Source organism: Pelodiscus sinensis, chromosome 32 (assembly GCF_052426305.1).
Source record: "Pelodiscus sinensis isolate ZL-2025 chromosome 32, ASM5242630v1, whole genome shotgun sequence".
In the NCBI taxonomy this organism is placed as follows: Eukaryota; Metazoa; Chordata; order Testudines; family Trionychidae; genus Pelodiscus; species Pelodiscus sinensis.
Genome location: NC_143083.1, coordinates 11,679,444 through 11,703,308, shown reverse-complemented (window position 1 = coordinate 11,703,308; position 23,865 = coordinate 11,679,444). Strand labels below are relative to the sequence as shown.

At 41.7% G+C, this 23,865-nt stretch overlaps 1 protein-coding gene across 2 annotated transcripts in view; it reads left to right on the top strand.

The window, feature by feature from the left end:
* Positions 1 to 23,865, top strand: part of ELL (elongation factor for RNA polymerase II) — a 96,862-nt gene that overhangs the window by 26,199 nt on the left and 46,798 nt on the right. For both annotated transcript variants that reach the window (XM_075902904.2, XM_075902903.2), the window contains exon 2: positions 15,492 to 15,539. In XM_075902904.2, coding sequence (XP_075759019.2) covers positions 15,492 to 15,539 — 48 coding nt within the window. The remainder of the gene's footprint in view (positions 1 to 15,491; positions 15,540 to 23,865) is intronic.

The following is a 23,865-nucleotide window of genomic DNA, read 5'->3' as shown; positions in this document are numbered from 1 at the left end:
TATCCATCACACTTGGCATTTATGAAAATCTGGCTATTTATTAAGTGCCTAATCTTAGGCACTATTTTAACTTAATGTGCTAAAGTAAAATTCCATTTATTTTGAAAAACGTTTCTGTAAGCAATTGAACTTCTTGCATTTCTCCTTCTGAAAGACACTCTTGAACTGTACTATGTGCAGCTTTTTTTGTCGTTGGACGACTGTGTCCTGTTTTTTCCTGGTTGCAAGCAATGTCTCCTTTAAGTCCCTGGATTTTAACTGAGGTGTACAGTGAGTAATTTCATTACTAGAGATGCCTTTCACAATATTTGTCTGCTGGTGCTAAAAAGAGATTCAGAATATTACATCTCATGTCTCAGAGGCATCTGTTCTCTTGGGCATTAAAAGTTTATTTTTGTACATACACTGCAAGTAAAAACACAGTATGGCACTGCAGCAAGGTGAAAATTCTCACAAGAACAAGAGCTTTTAGTGAAGTTTATCGGCACTGAAGTTGAAATTAAAACAGTTTTTTTTAAACACTATGCTCAAAAGGAAGGGTTATGTAACTTAAAGCCATTCTGCAAATACATCATGGTAATTTTGCACTCAAATAGTAATAGAGCTTTTATTTGGAGCCCTCTCATCAAACAGGGAATACTAAGGAGCTTAGAAGAATGTATTGTTAATTTGCCTCTGTTGGATCTGCTACATATCAGACAGATGGAAGTTGGGAGTAATTGACCGCTTTATTGACATAGAAAACTTGAGGCTACTTCACAGCTATTTCTTCCCTTCTCTGATCTGTTCAATCCACTTACTTTCCAAAGTGGTAGAGGCTGTTCAAAATACCATACAGTTTGGGGGGAAAAAATTCAGGAAACTGACTCCAACGTGGTTTCAGAATATTCTGATGGCATCTGGGCCGTTTTAAACCAAAAGAGCTTTTTTAAGTTAAAATTCAAGATGAAACTTTAAAAAAAAAAAAAAATTTCCTTCCTTTCTCTAGTTTCCAACAAGATTCTCTTCAGTTGACTGTAGGGATGCATTCATTTCTCCTACTGTTGAGATCATGACCAGTACAAGTACTCTTCTCCCCCCCTTAATCTTACAAGCCTCCCGTGTTTCTACTTCTCCAAAAAATAGAGACCAGCCCCAATTCTTCATTGTGCTGAGACCTGCAGTTCCATTAGAATGGTTATTTTCATCTGCTTTCAGCAGAACCAGTGCACCATCACTGGCAGTAGGGGAGTGCCCCTCCCTCTAAAGTTCCCTGTAGTTTTATTTATATCCTCAACAGCCAGCTGCAGGCTTTTTCTGTGGGGGGAAATTCCAGTTTTTATTTCAAATTTCTGACTAACAGTTGAACTCAGTGTCTCTTAATTCCCAGTGGCGTTCCGGGACTGTTGTTTTTCCTTTTGGGGAGCTTGACACGTTAACTCTGCTGCTGCTTGTGAGGTATTTGAAGCAGCTGCTATCTCTGCAAACTTTAAGGAAAAAGGAAGGCCCAAGAGCTAGAGATTCTGTCTGCCTTCTCACCCTTTGGAGCCGTGCTGATATCAGGCATGCAGGATTGGAAAAGCTGCTCATGTTATAAGCAGCATCCCCAGGCCAGCTCCATGGGAGGAATGATAATGGAAGGGCAGCATGCCAGAAGCAAGACTGTGCCTAAGTCTCAAGAGCCCCCATTAGCAGCCACGCTTCAGGTATAAAAGCTTCAGAGAGGTAGCCGAGTTAGTCTGTACAGGATAAACTTAAAAAACAACAAATAATATGGTAGCACTTTAAAGACTAACACAACATGTAGATAGTATCAGGAGCTTTTGTGGGCACAGCTCACTTCTTTAACTGTGCAGTGGGCTGCACCTTTAAAATGCTGCCTCGGCGCATTTTAAAGGGGCAGCTGCCGTGTACCCCGGTGTGAGCTGGGGACTCCCCAGTTCACCGTGGGCTCCTAGCAGCATGCAGCATAGCAGGGGACTGTGATGCTTACCTGAAAATGGCCTTTCCAAGTAATAAGGCCCTTACCAGGAGATACTGATCAGCCCAGATAGAGATGGGGGCAGATGTCCAAAGACTTGGCTTTGTTTCGATAGTGGGAATTTCCAGTTGTCTGCATTAGGAAAATCGTACTCTTTTTCCCTAAAAGTATATTGAATACAATCTGTAATTTAGGAAAGTAGAACTATTAGTTCCTCGTAATGTCTTGTAGTCATGGTTATAGAATCTGTCTAACCTATTTTTACATCCCTAGTTAATTGGTTAAACATTTCGTTTAACCAGTTAACCACCATGGGCGGGGTCCAGCCTGTTAACCTCTTACATACCTTTGATAAGATAACGAGCCTTGTGGATAAGGGAGAAGCGGTGGATGTCATATACCTAACTTTAGTAAGGCATTTGATACGGTCTCGCATGATATTCTTATTGATAAACAGGCAAATATAACTTAGATAGGGCCACGATAAGGTGGGTGCATAATTGGCTGGATAACCGTAGTCAGTTCTAAATCCTGCTGGAAAGGGATAACAAGTGGAGTTCCTCAAGGGTCTGTTTTGGGACCCGTACTATTCAATATCTTCATCAATGATGTAGATATTGGGATAGAGAGTACTCTTATTAAGTTTGCAGATGATACCAAACTGGGTGGGGTTGCGACTTCTTTGGAGGATAGGGATATAATTCAAAATGACCTTAGCAAGTTAGAGAAATGGTCAGAGGTAAACAGGATGAGGTTTAATAAAGAGAAATGCAAAGTGCTCCACTTAGGAAGGAACAATCAGTTCCATACATACAAGATGGGAAGCGACTGTCTAGGAAGGAGCATGGCGGAAAGGGATCTAGGGGTCATAGTGGACCACAAGTTGAATATGAGTCAACAGTGTGATGCTGTTGCAAAAAAAGCAAATATGATTCTAGGTTGTATCAACAGGTGTGTTGTAAGCAAAACTCGTGAAGTCATTCTGCCGCTCTATTCTGCACTAGTTAGGCCTCAGCTGGAGTACTGTGTCCAGTTCTGGGCGCCACATTTCAAGAAAGATGTGGAGAAATTGGAAAGGGTACAGAGAAGAGCGACAAGAATGATTAAAGGTCTAGAGAACATGACCTATGAAGCCAGGCTTCATGAACTGGGCTTGTTTAGTTTGGAAAAAAGAAGATTAAGGGGGGACATGATAGCGGTTTTCAAATATCTAAAAGGGTGTCACAAGGAGGAAGGCGAAAATTTGTTCCTCTTGGTTTCTGCGGACAGGACAAGGAGTAATGGGCTTAAAGTGCAGCAGGGGAGGTTTAGATTGGACATTAGGAAAAAATTCCTAACTGTCAGGGTGGTCAAATATTGGAATAAATTGCCAAGGGAGGTGGTGGAATCTCCCTCTCTGGAGATATTTAAGAACAGGTTAGATAGACATCTGTCAGGGATGGTGTAGACGGAGCTTGATCCTGCCTTGAGGGCGGGGGGCTGGACTCGATGACCTCTCGAGGTCCCTTCCAGTCCTATTATTCTATGATTCTATGATACCTAGCCTCAACTGGTGGGGAATGTTAGTGGTAGAGTTTCCTTGCTACCAGTAACTGATGGGCCCTAGTTGTGCCCCAAGTTGTAAGCAGGCTGATGTACCCGTTGTACCAGATCTATGGGCTTTGAGTAATAAAAGAAGAAAGCTTTCAAGTAATCAGAATTTTTTTTCTATTCTGCCAATATTTAAGCATGTGAATAATTTAACTTGCGTGAGTAGTCTTATTAACTCATGGCACTGCTTTATGTGAGTGTTGGCAAGCCAAGCCCTTAGAGCACTTCACATTGGTTTCAAAGCAACAGTTCTAGTTCAAAGGTAGGGTTAGAGTGACTAACAGTGAAAGCAGTGAAGTTTTATCACTAGTTTAGAGTTCCAGTATTGAAAATCCCATGGATTTACAGTTCATAGGATATACTCAGGCACACCTTCGTATTGTTGAATAACCTATTGGTAAAAAGAAATGTGACTTTGGAAACAGCACTTCATGCACAATCCTTTAAAGTATAGTTTTTTTTTCCTTGTTGGTGATCTGTCTTGTGGTGAGTTGCTCTCACCTGTACATAAGTTGTTCACCTAAACTTGTAGATGTTTACAGCACCATTCCAATAATGCAAAAGTCAAAAGACAGTTTTAAAATCTAGCCTCCGTCCTGTCTCCTGTGCCTGTGGCTAAATTAGCACTTGGGGATACATGAGGCTCATAACTATTCTTCAAAGTAGTTACGAAGAAGCTTCCACCTTACTGGAAAGGTTGCAAGACTCTTGTTCTCCCTGTCTTTGTTTGTGGTGCCATGATTTTATTGGGGATAAAAGGCTGATGATGAAGTAACTTCTAGGACTAGGGCTCTCACTGTCCTGATTAGTTGTAAATCTAGTTACTTTCAAATTTGGCGTGCATGTAGAGGCAACTGATTCACACATTTAAGTTCATGTGTGTATATTAGAGATGTAAAATCCCATTAAACTTGATGTTTAACCAATTAAAGAGGATGCAGGTGTGTGGCCACGGCCGGGTTAGAGTGGGCCCTCCTCTTCTCTTGCCCCCCCCATTGCCCACCGCAGGAAGGCACTGCTCCAGTCCTGCTGGAGCAACTCCTGCCTGCAGTGCACCTGGGCCCACTGCTGAGGCGAGCTGCTTCGGCCAGTCTGGAGCACCCCTGTCCACAGCAGGGCCTGTGGGGCTGGAGCAGCCCCCTGCTTGCAGTGGATGGTGAGCTGCTCCTGCCCCAACTGGTAAACCTTTCACATCCCCAGTTTGTATTTCATCTGCTCTATCCTAACAGATCCATATCATGTATCCCACACAGACCAACTCCTTACCTTGAGCTTTAGATACCCAGTGGAAGTAGAAGACCAAATTCTTACACATCTTGTGCTTTCTGCAAATTTCAGGATTACAGACTCATACGTCAAACTAGATTTTGAAGCCATTAGGGGAAAAGTCTTGAAATACATGTGACTCATGCTCCGTGACTTGTATGGCAAACTCATAGACATTTCTTAATACAGGCAACGGACAAGTTAGGAAGGGAACTGTACTACTGGTCCTGTTCAAACATTCCATACTAAATACACCCCCTTCTTTTTATCCATGATGCCACACGCTGCTATATGCTTGGCTCATTTAAACACACCTTGTTTACGGTAGCTCAGCAGCATTAGCTGCAGCTCAGATTTAGGTTAGACTTTTTTTTTAATTCTGAAATCTCTTGAGCCAGTGCATTCCCAAAACTGACTTGGCTCTTCTTGTTGGAGCACATTCCATTTCCTTAGAGTCTTCATTATGACAACTCCTCCTTCCATACATCAGGTCCAACAAGCCTCTTGTCAAAAGATATAACTCCCTTCCTTGCCTGTCTGTGGTTTTCATTTTCTGTGTCGCTTCTGAAACTTCTTGCAAGAGTCTTGAGGCATTTTGACTCACCAAGTAATGAGACTCCAATGGTACTGCTCATGTGCTTTAGTTAGGTGCCTGCTGAAGTAATTGGCTCCAGTCATAATGCCTAACCCTATGATTGGAGTCATAAGTAGATCCACTGTAGTTTCCAAAACGAAAACAACAATAAAAACCCTAAAACAGAATTAATTTAGTTCTTTTAATAGTAAATACTTTGGAAAAAGTATTGGCACTTTGAACTGCCTTGTTTACTGATAACTCTACTACTCATTTGATGCTTCATTTTAAAAAATTACAAGGAGTCCAGGGGCACTTTAAAACTCTTATTCTTTGTCATAAGCTTTTGAGTTGCCACTCACTTCATCAGATGCATGAAGTGAAAGAAGAAGAAACAGATAGTAGGGATATAGAGATGGGAGTATTACATCAGAGCTAATTTTGTCAGGGTGGATGTGGATACTAAGTTAAGAATTCTGAACATGGAAAATTGACAGAGCCAGGTGGGTAATGTTTCTTTACTTACCTAAGTGGGTATTGCAGTTTTAAGAATGCTTGATAGAGAGCCTGTCTGAGGGACTGGAGCAAATGTGGTGGTTATCTTAGGGCTTGTCTGTAGGCAATGGATCGTGTGTACACAAGTCACCCACTACAGGACAGACCCTACAAAGACAGCAACAGAATGCCCTTATCCATTACCTGCAGCTAAAACCTCTCCAACACATCAAGGATGTACAACTCATCCTAGATACAATTCCTTGCTCTCTCAGATCTTGGGAGGCAGGCCTGTCTTTGTTTACAGACAGCCTCCAACATGAAGAACATACATACCACCAACCACACACCCCACAACAGAAACCCTAACCCAGGAACCAGTCCTTGCAACAAACCACCTTGCCAACTCTGACCACACATCTACCCTAGTGACACCATCATAGGACCTAATCACATCAGCTATCCAATCAAAGGCTCATTCACCTGCATATCTGCTAATGTGACACATGCTGTTATGTGCCAGCAATGCACCTCTGCCACGTACATTAGCAGGACTCCACAAACCGCTGAATCTACTTGCCCGTGGAGAGTAGATTTCAGCCAGTCGCTCTGTGCGTCCCATTCACTGGTGCTTCGTGCATGCACAGTGCCAGTCTGGCGCATGCGTGGTGTGGGGCTGGCGAGTAACTCTCGCCGGGGTTTGTCAAGTCCTGTACATTAGACAAACTGGACTGTCTACGCAAAAGAATAAATTAACACAAGTCAAACCTCAAGATGGTGATGTACAAAAACCAGTGGGAGAACATTTTAACCTCCCTGGACACAGTTTACAGACTTGAAGGTTGCCATCTTCAAGCAAAAAACCTTCAAAAACAGGCTGCAACAGGAAACTACTGAGCTAGAATTCATATGCAAAGTTGGCACCATCAGAATAGGTCTGAATAGGAACCAGGAATGACTCGTTACAATAAGAAATTTTCCTCTTTACGTGTTCTCACCGCCTTATCCATGTCCACCCTGATTCAATTAGCTCTGATGTAAGTTACTTTCGAGAACAGAAAATGGGAAGAAACAAGTGGAATCGAGTGAAATAACTTCCTGCCTTTAGATTCCTCCCAACCAATAGAATCAGTTCCTGCCATATGCTGTTAATGTTGAAGGTATATTTTAATTGGCAGTGTTTAAGATCCACTTCAGACTTGATGTATTCATTTTTATAAATGGATAAGTATACAAAATGGGAGCTCTAAATGAGTTCAAATTGTATAAAATGTCAAAAGGATGAAGATTAAGGCTAACACTTGGTCTACCTTAGACCACAATAACCTCACTGATAACACGCACAAATAATGTATAACTTCTTATTGCTGTTGATTTTAGATCTTAACACTTGTTGCTGAAGTTTTTTTTTTAACCGTTTTTACAGAGTCTTAGGAAGGTTTACATTTTCATAGTTGTCCTCCATATGTTCCTTTTTCATCTTGACTCTTTATTCATGTTACTAGATCTATATCTGGGTGTTGTCAGAGCTTAATTAGGATTAGTTTTACTATCTGTAATGGGCTTAAGCTTAAAAGTGTGGTTTTCAGTTGGGTTCTTCCATCAAGATTCAGATCAATGAAACAAATTCTGGAAACTTTTCTGCCATAGAAGTTCAGGGATCTGATTTAGTGATTTACTTTTTTTGTTTGTACACATAGCATAGTTTAAGATGCTTAGTGATTATATTGCTGTCCTCCTCAAGACTGCCACATCAGATTGTAAATGTAACCGTTGTCTTTTACAGATTGGATGCCTTATGCTGGGCTACTCAAGCAGAGTTGAAGTTCTTCTAATTAGGGAATACAGGACTATGTAGCACTTTAAAGACTAACAAGATGGTTTATTAGATGATGAGCTTTCGTGGGCCAGACCCACTTAGCTCATCATCTAATAAACCATCTTGTTAGTCTTTAGAGTGATACATAGTCCTATATTTTGTTTCAGCTACACCAGACTAACATGGCTATATTTCTATCACTATTCTAATTAGGGTTATCTCTTAACTAATTTCTAACAGAATTCTAATGAAATTATAACCTCACCAGAGACAAGAGACTGAAAGCTGATCAGCAGAAGGGAGACTTTTAAATTGGGGATGTGAATGTGTACCTAGTTAAGCGATGAACTCGGGCTCATCGGTTAATGTACAAGGTTAACTCCCCCACCCCACCCCTGAAATGCTGCTGCTTCTCTATTAGAGGCAGCAGTGCTGGGGAGAGGTGGGAGCCACTGCATGCGGGAAACCAGCTTTCATAGGCAACAGCCGAGGCATCAGTGTGGGGTTGGAGGTAACAGGCAGTGGCCGGTATGGATGGGGGAGCCGGCTTTTATTTCAGCGATTACGGGTTTGTGGGGGGCGGGGGTGAGCTGCCTGTGTACCCCTACCTTGCCCCGTGCAGCTGCCTCTATCTGGCTACCTGAGAGCACCAGCTCCTGCCTGACCTCTTCCTGTGCTGCTGCTTCAGATACAGAAGCCGTGGACGGGGGGGAGCTGCCCCTCTTCTCCCCCCCACCGTAAACAGGTAGCCAGTGACATTTTCAGTGGTTACATGTTTAAACACATTTGAACATCCCTAACTTAAATCTGTTACTGTTTTTTAATATCTAAATTCTGCTGTCTAATGAAAACTTAGGTGAAAAGACATCTTAACAATTCAACAATGTCTCCAATGAACCATGGGAAGACTCTTCATGTTCCTGATATTTCTACGGGTTTTGAAATAAAGCCTGCCCTTTCTTCCTCTATCCTATGTATACAGGCACTTTGAAAATTTTAAATCCTTTGACAATTATTTAAAACATGGGGTCATTTTCAAAATGGTCCATCCACAGACATTATGATTACTCTCTTCTTCTGAAATCCTGCCTCCAAAGTCATAGAAATACTGCAGTTCTGAGTGTGTCCAATTTCTCTTGCCGGAAGTTCCTACATCTCTCAAACTATTGTGCAGTGGGGAAGTAAAGTGACAACAGGTTTCCTGTAATGCAGTTCACAATTCAGGGAAACCCAGTTAACGTTCAATTTGAGGATTGTACAAAGAAATGCAGTGCTGGCTTTCCAGTACAGTCTGCTGTTAACTGGATTAGAAGAGATCATTGTATCTGGGCGTGCATGAGAGAATAGACTCAAGAGCTGAGTTAGCTCTAGTGCTCTTTGTGAGGTGAAATCCGGATGACAGGGAAGCCAGTTGCTTGGGGGCTTGCTGATGCACACTATTGTCAGTGTAGGGATGGGTTGTGTTTGTAGGTATGTATTTGCACTCTCAATACAAAATCTTTCCATTATGCTACAGGTTGAACTTAATCCACAGGAGTTGTAAGTCTTGTTCCCTAAATTGACTGCTGTGTAACCATCTCATGTGACTTAAAGGGGCTGGTATTGGTGGCAGTCTTTGTGCAAAACCATGAAAGTCGGTACCTGTTGTTTTTTTCCTCCACATCTGTTAGTGCTGAAATTTTCCAAGACAGAGCCACATAGTTCTAGAAGTTTAAAATCTTTAAGTGCCTTTAACTCAGTATTGGCAGTATGACCAAAACTTCAGTTTGAACTTTTTAATAGGAAAAGAAATGAAGTTACATATCTAATTTAAACTACTACTACACTGCTGAGGAGATGCAGTCCTCACTATACCGAAACAGTGTGTGGTTGAAGGGCAAGGAAAACAGTATAGGTTTCTACACTATTAACTTGGATGGGTTAACACTTCCCAAGTCAAATGACCTTTTTGGTGTAGATACTGTCTTTTTTTATTCCGTGTTTGTAAAGCATCTAGCCCAATGAAGTCCTAATCATGTCAAGGGTTTATAGATGCTGCCACCCGGGATTGCAAGAAGACCACATTTTAATAATAGAAGTAGTGGGTGGTAAATGTCACACTTAAAAGCACAGATGAGTTGACAGTATTCTAGGTGATTTGCCGTTCCTGTTTCTGGATGGATGGTGCACCTGCATAGTCTTTCTGGTATACCTTGTGATAGACCTCTTTCATCTCTGTTCAGCCTCTCTTGCTCTCAGAAGGGCATAAGCTAACTTAATTAGTTGGTGACTAGTGAACTTGAATTTTCTTCACCCACCGTTTGATGTCTGTAAGGAGTATACCCCAAGAACATTACCAATGGGATTTGTATGCTGTGTTACTAGAACTCTTAATGAACTTTGGGACTTAGAGATGTGGATCTCTTACGATTCCTTGGCAACAAGCCTTTGGATGTTTTTGCTTTGTTTTTTGCTGCATGTAATTTCACTCTGCAGACAGACTGGGGTGAGGGGTTGGAAACAAAACAAATAGCAGATAATCAAAACGGCTCTATTCAGGACTTCAGTGGGGGGTACAGGGGTCTGTTTGTGCTGAGTAAATCTTAGGATTGGAACATAAGCCATGAGATTTAAACAAAAATGGAGTTACTTGCCTTCTGTTCTTCTGGGCTTTTAGGGTCCACTTGGGCCATGTTTTCTACCTTCTCTATATAACAATAAGGGCTCCTTTGTTCCTTAGCTATGGCTGGGAAGGGTGGGAATTGCTGCTGTAAGAAGCTTGTAATAGAAAAGGCCGTGAGGCAGCAATTGGAACCAAGCTGAGACTTCCCCCATCCCACCCCACCATCCGTTTGCCTGACTCCGTGAAGACCATGCCTCCTACCACAAGGTCCAAATCCGGAGTGGAGTCTGGTTTGGCCCAAGTCTTGTTGGAGAGCAGGGAGCATTCTCATAAGCCTCAAGCTTAGTCTTCCTCCAAATCCACTTCAGGCAGGTCTGTTCTAACCCTCCCTACGCCGAGTGTTAGCTTAGCTCCAGAGAACTTAGGACTCTAAGTCTCTGAGGCACAATAAAGCCTGCAGTCTGTCTCTGTTGGCAGTGGATCACAACTTGGTGGTGCCCAAGCCTGCCTGATGCTGGACTCCCTGTGGCATTTCAAAGTGGCAGTGCCACATGGAGCCCGGAGTCAGCGGAGGACTGCTTGAGCTCCATGCTCCCTGCAGCGCTTTCACCTTTGAAGTGCAGCAGCAGGCCTGGGTCTGTTGCTACACTTGAAAGGCAGAGGCACCCTTATCAACTAATCAAATAGTCAATGCAAATTGCGTCAACTATTCGATTAGCCACTTAATCTTAAATTTAACATCCCTAGTTTCTTCAAGATGCAGGGTCCAATCCAGTTGTTGTCTAACCAGTTCTGAAGCCATTGCCATTATGGTGGCTACTGCAGTAGTGAACTGGCCACACTCAACCAGCCAAATACCCACTAAGCCACATGTGGCTAACGTGTTGGACACCATGGATCTTATCAATCTGTATTCCACCATCTGCCCTCTTTCTCTGCTTTGGATCTACTCTGACTCATGGTGGAGAACAAATTGGAGAGCGAGGCGTTCAGTCTGATCTGTTCCCTGTCTCCTCTATCAGACACCTAAGTGAACCAGGCTGCAAGTGGTTTAAAATGCATTTTATTGCTCATTCTCATGGATGCCACTTTCTAAAGTACCGTATTTTACGGCGTATAAGGCGACTGGGCGTATAAGACGACCCCCTAATTTATTAGTTAAAAGATAGGTTTTCGTCTTATACTCGCCGTATAAGACTACCCCCCCTTAAGAGGCCAACCGGCAGCGCCCCTCCGCCTCCCCAGCTTTGCTCCCGGTGTCTCTGGTCTGCTGGAGACGGTCCCCAGCAGACCAGAGGCACCGGGAGCAAAGCCGCAGCAGAGGCGGGGTCCCGCGCCTCTGAGGCTTTGCCACAGCAAAGCCTCAGAAGCACGGCACCCCGCCGCCGCTTTGGCTTTGCTCCTGGGGCCTCTGGTCTGCTGGGGACCATCTCCAGCAGACCAGGGACACCGGGAGCAAAGCCTCTGAGGACGCCGGCAGCAGGGCAGCCCAGGCGCACCTGGGCTGCCCTGCTGCCGGCTTCCCCCGTGGCTTCACAAAGACTGGTTCTGCAGACCAGGGAGACGCGGAGCAGCTTTTCTCGCCCCGGAGTACACGGGCGGCGGGACCACGAGGTCCCTCAGTCCGTGTCCTCCGGGGCGAGAAAAGCTGCGTTCGTAACTGCGGATCTGACTAAGTCGGATCCGCGTAAGTCGGGGACTGCCTGTATTTCGTGAGTGGGATGGATGAATTAAGAAAGATGCATTTTATTTTTCACCCCAGGTAAATGCATTGGTAGGTGTTGGGCATCTTTCAAAAATAAAATTTTGACAATTTGCTCCCAAGCTCAGATCATATATGGCGTGAAAAATCTGTGCTTGTATCTAAATCTTTGGGAACTAAATGTCTACTAAACTTATAAGATCTCCAACTGGAGACGAAGTGGGCAAGGTAGTATCTTTTATTGGATCCACCCTCACCCACATGGTCTCTCTCGTATCCTGGGCCCAGCATGGCTACAACTACACTGTATACAAACTCTCCATTGTTTGACTTGGCCTGGCTCTTAGGAAAAGGTGTGCTGCTCTAGAAAGGAACATAGCCATGATTTTATACCGCTTTGGTGCAATTGTGATTTTGTGAGTGCACAGAATAGCTACCTCCCTGTTGCTGTAATACAGGATGTGGCTTGGAGACACATGTCCTATGGATTCTGGTCTGTTGCTATGTGAAGTAGCCATAATTGTATTTGTGGAAAGAGTGAAACCTTTCAATCCGTTTATAATTGCCTGTAGTTCCTGTGTTGAGGCAGCTGAAATAATAATGAACCAGAGCAAATAACACTAACCCGTAGAGGGGTATGTCCACTGTTTGGTGCTGCCCCAGACTGTGTTATGAAGAACTATGTTAGCAAGTGTCTAGAAGAGGGAGACTTTGCCAGTGATGTTGAACTACCGAGCAGAATTCAGACAAAACATGAAAAAACAGTAGGCCAAGCCTGGCTCAAATTTAGTTATACCACAACAAACATCCTCAAGATACAGACAGCAAGCAGCAGCATCACAGCAGAAAGCAAACATGTAAGGAAAGCAGAGCAGTTCATAAACCTGGGCGGCATTGTACTAGCTAACGGAGACCTTGAAGGAAGCAGCATTTAGATAGGAAAGGCGTCCCCAACAGTTACTAAATTGAACATATCGAAATCAAAGAGATATTAGGGAAAAAAATCCAAGATATGTCAGAACAAATGTAAATGTAATCTCAATTTAAATGTAATCTCACAATAACATATGGCTGCAAGAGCTGGAGATCTACCAAAATGCTGGCCCGAAATCTAGAGTCCTTCAGAGCCTATGAAAGATCTGGGCCATTGGATAGAAAGACTTTACCCACAAAGATCAAAGAAATCACTTTGAGTGTAGGAAGGGAAGTACAGTAGATAATCCTTAATTGGGTTATAGGGAAGTTCAGTGTAGGGGAGGGGGCCAAAAAAAAAAAGCTAAAGCTTGTCACCTAATTCATGAAACTCCTTTTCTTGGAATCTTTCATAAATCATCTTCTGCAATGGTGTGAAAGTGAATGTTGCTTGTTGGGTAGGTACACTTATAAAAACTTCTGTGATAAAAATGTCATAATTTGCATACAGTACTTCTGAACCTCATGTAATTGTTTTTATTCTAGTTAAGTAATTTTCCAGATTTAATTGCAGATGCTTTTAAAACTAACTATATACAGAAAGTACAGTGCTCTTATGAAATGCAGCATTTAAAATGCCTTTGAAATGATTTTAAAAGGACTAAATTACATGTGTTTGGTTTTACGGATCTACAACGTACAGTACATGCTGACACCATGAACAAAAGCTGGCCAGTCTGTCTATGAACAGCGTGCTGTGGTATGCAATGTCGTGGCACTTAAAGAATTTAGTGAACCCTGTGTGAAGTGCATAAAAGACATTGTTTATCATTTCACCATGAAGTTATATTGTGTCTGCGAAGTGTTCAGTACAGTGCAGAAAGTGAATCTTTCCAGACTTCAAGACCACTGTTGTCCATCTGCAGTGATAGTGGGTACCTGACTTGGTTACATTGTTGGAAGTTACATCAGTGACTTAAAATCATAATGGATGTGCAGTGATGCTCAGTGGGTTTCATCTTGCTCTGAGTTTCTTTTGTGATAGACTTTTTTATGTCAGGCTTTCTTTGCTAAGGCATAGTAATTTGATGTTGTCTGGAAAGTCCTTTATAGAATTCAGTAGGGAAACTCGGCTTAACATTAACTCTTTCACTGCTAGGCACACCCTCTTACTTTTTGTTTTTTTTCTGGTGTGATTAATCATTGTAGTCTGGAATGTCAGCATGTTCCAGATACGTGGAAGTAGCACAGACAATTTCTCTATTACGTGCACTCAATTAACATCAGAAAAGTCAAAGCAGCTCAGGGAGAAATCCTAATGGAATTCTGTCCCTTTAAATGACCATAGTCAAAGTGTATGTAACTCCTTCCTTTTCATCACTTGGGAGGCTGGTACTAGGGATGTTAAAAAGCAGTTAATTGGGTAACTGTTACTACTGATAAAATCTTAGCTTGATACTTCAGAGGCAGCAGAGCGGGGCTGGGAGCCGGCATCTAACCGTTGCAGTAACCGATAAGCTCATGCTTACAGTGTTTAAATGGTTATCCCATTACATCCTTTGCTGATACTGAAATCAGTTTCTCTACCAAAATGTTTGATTAGATTTGCTTGCTGTCTTATCTGTAAAGCGTGATCCCTGGGCTATTGGCATATGTATCACATTAATATGCACTGAAATGGTTTTGCATTTTGGAAGGGAAAAAAATCCACACAGATTTACACACAAGCTTTCCATATCAGTTGGTAGTTATATACATATCTTTGAAGTAATGGCTTTAAGATTATTAAACTTTAATGACGCTGGAAGCTGAAGAATAAAGTATCGGGGAATGCAAACCTTTTTTTTTTAATTTTTTATTGAGATGTGATTATGCTGTGTTCATAATCTAAATAAAAACTTAATTATTGAATTCAGTCTATGACAAGCGTATAGGATTGTGACTGAAGAAATAATATTGCAACTGACTGGAATGAAAGCAAATTAAGGTCACAGTTGCTGGTTTCTTTAGACAACCAGAAAGCATCACAACCGTGTTGCAACATACTATTAACAGGAACCTGACAGGTGAAATGGTAATTTATCTAAAATTCTAGATGTGAGTACTCAAAACAGATTTTTTCATTAAGCCTACAGTCTTAGTGGAGCTTACAAACCACTTAAGTATTGCACATTGTGCCTCAAGTATTATATTTAAAGGTGTAAGTTAATGATTAGAAGGGTCAGGAAGGAACTCGGCATGTGGCATTTCAAAGGTTTCCAGGAGCTTTGGAGGATTTTTGCCTTCCTCTGAAGCATGTATGAAAGACTGTGCTAAGTATTTCCCTGGGGTATTAGGCACTACTGGTAGCATAATAGATTGTCTAATTCAGTGTGGCATTGCTTACTGTCTTAGAGACAGATCTCTAAATGCTCAACTTAAAAGAGCAGCAGAAATACTTCGTGGTTAGTTAGTTGTTCTTTTCCTTCAAAACATGTGTATTGTCCTTGTTAATGCACACACTATTACTTGAATATTTTAGATTGTATGTGTTATGACTAAGACTTTTTTTTTTTTGTTCTTGTCTTGTAGGACTCTGTTGGATTGAGACCAACAATCCAATTTCAAGGAAACCAAGGGGTAAGTTTGTGTCTGGGTCTGGCTGGGAGGCTGTCCCATGAGGGTAAATACCTATTGCTTAGAAATTAATGTGTCTGGTATTTGTTCTGGGTTCCAAAATGGATTGGATACATTAACGGAGAATGTTTTGGCCAAGATGGTCAGGGATAGAACTCCATGTTCTGGGTATCCTTACGCCGCCAACTGCAAGGAGTTAGGACTGGACAACAGGGGTGGATCACTTGAAATCACCCCATTCTGTTCATTCCTGCTGAAGTTTCTGGCACTGGTTGCTGCCACCAGAAGACAGGGTACTAAACTAGATGGACCACTACTCTGACCCAGTGTGGCTGTTCTTATGCGCATATCCAAGTCTGCCTTAATTGGTGATTGTCACAGGGCCCTGCGCCCCCATGCACAGTCAGATGTGTGTCTCATCCAGCAGGTAGAACAGAAGGCTTATTCATGGACCGAGAACCTAGGTAGAACAGACTTGTCAGCACAGAAACCAGAATCAGGCTGTATAATCCAAGGCCCCTCACCCCATCCCTGCACCTTGAACCAGCCGAAACTAACCCACGCACCTTCAGCTGAGCTCCTCCTAGCCTCTGTCCCACTTCCCTGGCAAAAGGTGTCACCTGGTCACACCTCCCTCCCAGGATTAGGTTACAAAAGGCATCAGTCATTATGTACCAGTGGGAGGCAATTGCATCAAAATTCTCATCACCATCTATGTATTGGTGCAGTGCCTGGAGAAACTGAGGCACACACATGGGGTTGCTACAGGACAGTGGAACTCACATGCAACATCACAAGAGGAATACAATCCCCACTGTCACAGAGATATCATCTTTTTTTTTTTTTTTTTTTTTTTTTTAAGCATTGAGTTGAGCGTTGAGCATGCACAGTGTTGGCCAAGTAAGAGCATTGTGTGTTTCTACATGGACTGCTTTTCCTTAATTTACCACCATTGATTATCACTGGTAGCCATGGTGCAGCATGTTAAAGCCTGCATGATGCCAAGAAGAATGAGGAAACCAAAAATACAAGTGATACTGTGATGTATGATAAGTGTAGCAATTCATGGAGGCCTTACCTCTTCCCTGGGGAAACACCTCATTCAGCCTGACAGCCTGATGCTGCATTTTGAGGTGTGAATAGGGTAAGAATGGCAGAGCTGGTAGATTGCATTATTAATGCACTGTGAAACTGAGCTTGCTATATGGTTCCAAGCAACTGTGTAGCTCCTGTGTTGAAGACACCCCAAAGTTTTCTATTCAGGAGTCCTTCATAATTTCTCTTCTTGCTGAATTTGTCACATGTTTATGGAAGCATTAAACTTGGCTTATTAGGTTACTGACAATGGAAGGGCTTAATTTCCATGATCTCAACTAAAAGTAACTCAGTACTTTGATATATTTCAAAGCTGTCACTTATGCTCTTTAAATACAAAAGCGGTTATTTTTAACTTTGGGACTCTTCAATGGAGAAAAGAAAAATAATTTCTCATCAATTCGGCTGCTCAGATCTTGACGCACTCCTTTGTATCGAAGCATTGCATGAGTCTTACAATTGAGTCATCTTAATTTTCATGTGTTGGCATGTTTAGGCACAGGAAGGAGAGCTAAGAACTGAGTAGCTGCCTTAATATTCTATATCTTTGGTTTCCTTTACATTATTTCCTTTTAAAGGACAATTCTACTCTAAATGGCTCTGTAAGTTCCCTTACTGGGTATGTGCTGTGCTGCAGTTAGAGACCCGTGTCTGGCTGCTGCCAGTTGGATTGCGCTAAGGGCTGTTTAATTGCAGTGTAGATGTTTGGGCTCAGGCTGTAGCACAAGTTCGGAGACCTTCCAGCCTTGTGCCAGCCCATGCCCTAACATCTACACTGCAATTAGAGGGCCCCTTAGCCTAAGCTGTGGGAGCCTGAGTCAGCTGCAATAGGGCAGCCATGCGTGTTTAATTACCATGTAGATATTCCCCCTCTGTCTTCATTCTAGATCAAATTGGGTCCACTTCCAGGATGACTTTTTTTATTCCTAATTGCTGGAAGCACAGATTTATCCGGGTGTGTGTAACAAGCAGTGTTCTTTCTACAGACCGGGTTCTGACCTCATTGACATTGTGTGATCCCATTTTCTTGGGTAGTTGCACAGCTGTAACTGAGCACTGTCTGTGGTTCCTGACTTAAAACTTGGGCTTGAAAATTTTGATTGGAGTACCTATGTGAGCTCCTAAATTTCATATTTAGTCACCTATATTAAAAGGGACCTCAGAGTGCTTGAATATCTGTAGGTTGCTGTGTGACTTGTGAATTTAAGTGGTTTTGTTCTGAATTTACACCAGTGAGAGAGAATTTGGCCCTAAATAAAGAAAATGAACATATGGAGCCCAACTGGTAGACAAAAGCTGTTTTGAACAATTTGTTTTCTAAATAGAATTAACCACAGAAACAACAATAGCTGCAGAAGCAACAGTGCCTATTTATTATCCGTGATTACCAAGATGGTTCTAATACTCTGGTTTGAACACTTATTTTTGTAGCCAAATTATAAAAACTTCAGTTCCACCATTTAACTGAACCAGAGTTTATAAATAGCAGGGAAAAAAATGTGCATTTTTCGTCCAGGCATGCATGCAGTCATCAGTAGCATGCTGCTGAAACTATATGGAAAAGGAAACAAATATGAGCATAATAATGTAGCTCAAAAGACCATTGTGGGTAAAACAGGATGGGACCGTATATTTGTCAGATTTTTAAATTGCTTGTTTAAAAGCAATTTCTTTATTTAAAGGGCCCACTTTATGCCTTCAGATAAAATTTGCCTAGGAAAACTGCTTTTATTTTAAGAGGAACCTTGTCAAATGTATGTTTGGCTCCTTCTCATGAGCCACAAAAGAATACAGACCTCTCCCTGGATTTCGTAATCCGGGTTTGTACCTACGTCCACGGCATTTTCATTTTAAATATTTCCACACTGCATCATTGGCTGTGGGATTGGTCGGCAGGTTCTGGGAGCCTTTCCTGCTGCTGCCAGCTAATCCCAAAAGGATGCTGATCTCTAACCCAAGGGAGTCTTTGGGATGGTGGGTTGTACAGTCCCTCAATAGAAGTCTGACTGTCATTTTGTACTAATCTTAAACCTCCATATTGTTATGAGGACATGATTTGCTTCTGCGATGTGGTTGAATAGTGAGACCGGTCTATCATGGCCTCCCAGTGAACTGATAGGGATTGGTTAAGTGATGGAAATGGCAGTTCTCACAAAAATTCAAATAAAATGTGAAATACTGTCAAGGCCAAATCCCCACTCTGGCACGATGAATGCAGAAGTGGGGGCCTGCAAAAGTACCCCAAAACCTTATCTTACCAGGCTTTGGCATAAAACTACCCCCCCCCCCCAAAATCTTAAAAACCTAGATTTTGGGGATAAAAATCTGCTGCCACCGCCCAAGTAATAAGAAAACCAGTGAAAAGATCACTTGGGAAATCTCAGCCCCAAAGGAAAACCAGGACACCAAAATTAATCAATATCCGGTTAATAAAAAAAGAGAACTTTTATTATCACCACGATACTCCTGTTACAAGCATAATGACTAGATGGAAAAGTCACCAATTAATATACTCATGTGCGGACCCCCATGGGCCAAAAGCTTAGTTACAAACGAGAGGAAAACCTATTTTTAAATGCATATACAGATTCCCATTCCCAAACCATAAAACAATAACACCTAATGAATTTATCTAAACTTTATCCTACTTACAGATAGTGAGGAGTCTTTTCTTGGAGAGAGAGATACATGTCTGTACCTGGGCAGTTTTCTCTCCAGATGCTGAGGGAGACAAAGGAGGGGAAAACCAAAAATTCCTTTGTCCCAGTTTGAAATCCCTATCTGCATTGTTTATTGTCTGACTGCTTCCTGGCTTAGGTACAGTTAACCCCTTAGCCCCCAGGCTGCTGCCTATCCCTCATGGTCATGACAAATACATATTTGAGAAAATAATTAGAACTCATACACCTTGTAGATGTATTTAACTGGATGCCCTCAGGAGAAGTGGGGTATTATCATGGTCCTCTAAGTAAAGCTGTCTGTTCAAATTGCAGCAGAAGCCAAAGCAAATGAAATATTAACTTGAATGGATTTAAGAAGAACACACATTAAAGGAGTCTGGCCTCCCTTGGAGTGTTCAGTCTTGGTCACTCGATCTGAGAGAAGATGTAGCTGTCTGGAAGGGATAGAGAAATGGGCAACAGGCATGAATTGGTGGCATAGAAAATTGCTGTCCTATGCAAATATAAAAACTAGGGACTTTTTTCTTTTAGAGCAGCGAAGAGAAAACATTTTAAAAATACACAAGAAATGGTGTAGAGACAAGAAGTAATTAATGTTGTTCTCTGATTTAAATTGGTGTGGTTCCTGTTGTATGTGTACATATGACTGGATTTTTTTAAGTAACTGTCTGTCCATGCTATCCATGCATCTGCCACCTTCTCCTGTCTGAGAACATAGAAGATGGGGAGGCCAATACCTATCCCTTAGTTCCCTTGTGACAGTGAGTGTCCAACTTGCTGGTTCTTAGCTTTGGCTAAATTTCTTCAAACATTTCATAACATTCAGAACTCTTGAGTCACATGCCACTGCTGTCTACAATATCGGTCCATCTGGAATAAATGTTCAGTCAGACTCCTATGAAACCTGTGGACTTCACACACTACGTATCCTGTGATGGGCTAATTCTACTGAAAGACAGATGCTTCCAATGCCTCTTCTGCTGTGCTTGCCAGTCCCCTGCAGTGGAATCCACACTGTCCTGTATTTGAAGAGACAATGGCTACTTACTTACCCTACAGTGACTAGTTCTTTGAGAGGTGGTCCATGTGGATTTCCCAACATGTCCTCAAGCCCTGCTTTTCAAAGTCTTTGTCATTGGCTCTGAAATCAAAACTGACTTCTGTATCTTAACAAACCAAAGGTGCTGTAATGTACCAACCCATCTTTTAATACAAGGAGACAAAGTGTCAAATTGAAAATTGGTAAATACTTCCACACCACATAACTAACCTATGAGGCACACTGCCATAGGATATCAGTCAAAGAGCTTATCAGGATTCAAAAAATAATTGCTAAGAATATCTAAAGTTGTTACAGCAAATAAGACATGTAAACCCTCATGCTTCAGAGCATCACCTTTAACTGTTGGGGTCAGGAGGAAACGTTCCCTGGGGCAGGCTATCCCATAACTGACAGGTTACTTCAGAACAGGCTGTAAGAATGTGGGACTGCTCTGTTAGGGATACTCTACTATGTGGCCACTAGTTTGTTCCTGAATGGCAGTTAGTGAATTCCTAGTAGATGTGGAACAGATTTATACTCAGATTTGGGAATATATGGGTCAGTTTCCAAGCAAGAGCTTAGCTGATAAGCAGGGATCTTGTGACTGGGTTTCACTGTACTGGACAATGACAAACAAAATTACACTGGCTGTTGCTTTGAAGCAAAGTTCTACCTTCTGCCTTGCCATCACACAATTACAACTGAAACGAGAATTGAATTAGAGGCAGCGGTGCATGGGGGCGGTGGACAGGTGGTTTTCCGGGAGCTGGTGTTTGTGGAGGTCCTGCTTAAAAGCAACCTCCCCCGAGTGCCTGCTTTCCCCTCGTGCTGCTGCATCTGATACAGAGGTAGTAGTATGTGGGAGGAAAAGAGAGGGCTTGCTTGAAACTGAAGGGTAACAGATGAGGGCAGGCTAACATGTACATTATCATATTCCTAATAGGCGTTAGAGATTTCCTTTTCTCATTATTTACTTTCTTACTCCTGCAAGGATCTTGTTGAACAGTGGGAAAAGTTCATCTGACCAAATTCAAAGTACAACTTCTGTCCTTGCCCTTCATTTAGTGAGGCTGACGTTGCAGTGTTACCAAGATAACAGGGGGCCAACATTCTTAAAGCTAGTGCATTTTTGACCTAATTGAATTAAAACGTACTTGAAAAATGATAATTAGTACAGACTAAGGAAAACATTGTGTGGAATTTTTGGCCACTAATTTAAAGCTTCACAGACTAGCTTTTTTTCATGGAAACAGTTGTCAGTCATCTGTAATTGTAGCCTTTTGAATGAAAGGGGAATAAAGCAGCATGATTGTCGGGCATGGCCATTTAAGTGAAACATTGAGACCAGCAGTTTGAAGTGCACTGAGGCATTGTGGGTGAAAAGAGGCTGTTGGCAGCCCAGGGCTGACCTCTGGTTGCCTTGTTGTCATCTGTGTAACTAATTGCACTACCAAGTAAAGGCCAAAGGTAGAGAAGAGCTTTGATGAAAGCAAGGACCTGCGCTTTTCGGGAGATAGGCGCTCTTTTTTTTTTTCTTTGCTGGGCTGGACAAGAAGCCAGCAGTTATGTAATCTGCTTTTAAATGTAGCATTTGTATGTCTGGATAGAGTATTTTTAAAGAATTAACAGTTTAGCTTTAAACACTTTCTGGTAAATTCTTTAATTCGAGTGGACTAGACAACTTAATTACTGATCTTAGCTTCTCAAATCCAAATGATCTCTCTCTGTTGTTTTATCTCTTATTTTTGGAACAAACTTATATTTTTTTTCCCCCCTACTCTTCCTTAATCTCCGGCCCCTTCTTCCCATTTGCTGCCTTTGTATGTTACCTCAGAATGCATGTTGCTATGGAGATGATTTTAATATCACAACTTTTTTTTAAGGGTAACAAGTTCTGTATCTGGGACATTTCAAAGAAAGAATACAATAAAGAAGCCGTTTCCAGCAACACATGTTTTCAAAGGCCGAGGCAATTTTTTCCTGTATGCCTCTATCCTGCAGAGAAGAAAATCCTTCTAATTATTTAGATTTGGAGAGGGAGGGAGCAGAGGAGAATGAGGGTACAAAACTTTTGAAGACAAATGAGCCTTCTCTTACATTGGCAATAATTCTCTAGAAATGCTCTCCATGCCAATTGAGTCTTCATTCCCCGTTTTAAAATGAACCATATGTCCATGTTCTTTCATTAGCATAGAATATTTGTAGCAAGTATCTCAGACCCCTGTCTCCCAGCTGACAAATACCTTTCATCTTGGTTATTATTCCTTAATTAAAACGATATTAAGGTTGGCAGACAAATCACTAGGCACGGAAAGTTCAGGTTAATAGTGGTTCTTCATTATCTAAGGAATGTAAAGCTGAATGGGAGCTTGTCAGAGTTGTTGGCCCAAAATGTGACTGATAGTGATTTAGTGTAAGTGTTCAGGAGGAAAGATCTTGGAAATATGACCAATGTCCAGGTAGGTTATATTTGGGTCCTGAAAGCTTTGACAGGTTGTCTTAATCACTTGCTAGAATTTATCCTTGCTCTTGTGAGATGTCTTCAAACTGACATTGTTTTGTTAAGTACCGTCTCATTGTGCTGCCGTGTAATGGTTTTATAACGTTTGGCCTTTTCAGAAGGTCTGAAATAATAAAAAATAGGTTCCAGTTGCTGTAGAGTTACTTTGCCTTAAAGCAGGTGCACAAAGATGCTGGATTCGTTGCTGAAATAGCTGCTCTGTGTGGTCCTCATAGCTCCTTCAAGAGGCACACCGGTTTGGTCCATTTATATAAATGTTTTTCATCAACTTGCTTGACTTTATTGTTAATATTCTATAAAATATTCACTTTTCACTCTCTCACTGAGACTGTTGTAAATTATATTGAAGTTTTTGGATTGAGTTCAAATGACTGAAATGTACAAGAGTTGCTGAAGATAGTTTCTGTTTCAGTAAAAGAATGTACTGGGGAGTTAGTGCTCGGTCAGATTTGCAGGTGGTGAGTCGAAAGGGTGCAAGAGGAAAAACAGTTAAGAAACTAGTTAAAACTAATTTTAAAATCTGATGTTTCTTTATGATGCTTTTTGTGCATCTTTAGCTTAATGTTTTCACAAGGTGGGATTTTTAAAAAACAAATCCCACCTTGTGAAAACAATAAGCTAAAGATGCACAAAAAGCATCATAAGGAAACTTCAGATTTTAAAATTAGTTTTAACTAGTGTGACTAATGCCTTAATTGGAAACATGCCATTTTTTCCACTTCTTGACATGGACTTGCATTGGCAGCAGTGTTCTAGGTGAAACTTACATTCATCCCTGTAGCATTTTGTTTCGAATGATGACTTGTAATAGAGAACAAAAGTCACATCTGTAAAGGGCTATTTTTAAACACTACAGGCTATGTGGTATGGTGATTACTGAACATCCACGTTGGGGCTCTTTTGAAGACTTGCCATGTGGGTTAGGTGGCTGGAGGACCTGCTGCTTCAGCTAAAAATAATTCCTAGATAACTGTCAATTTGCATTAAATC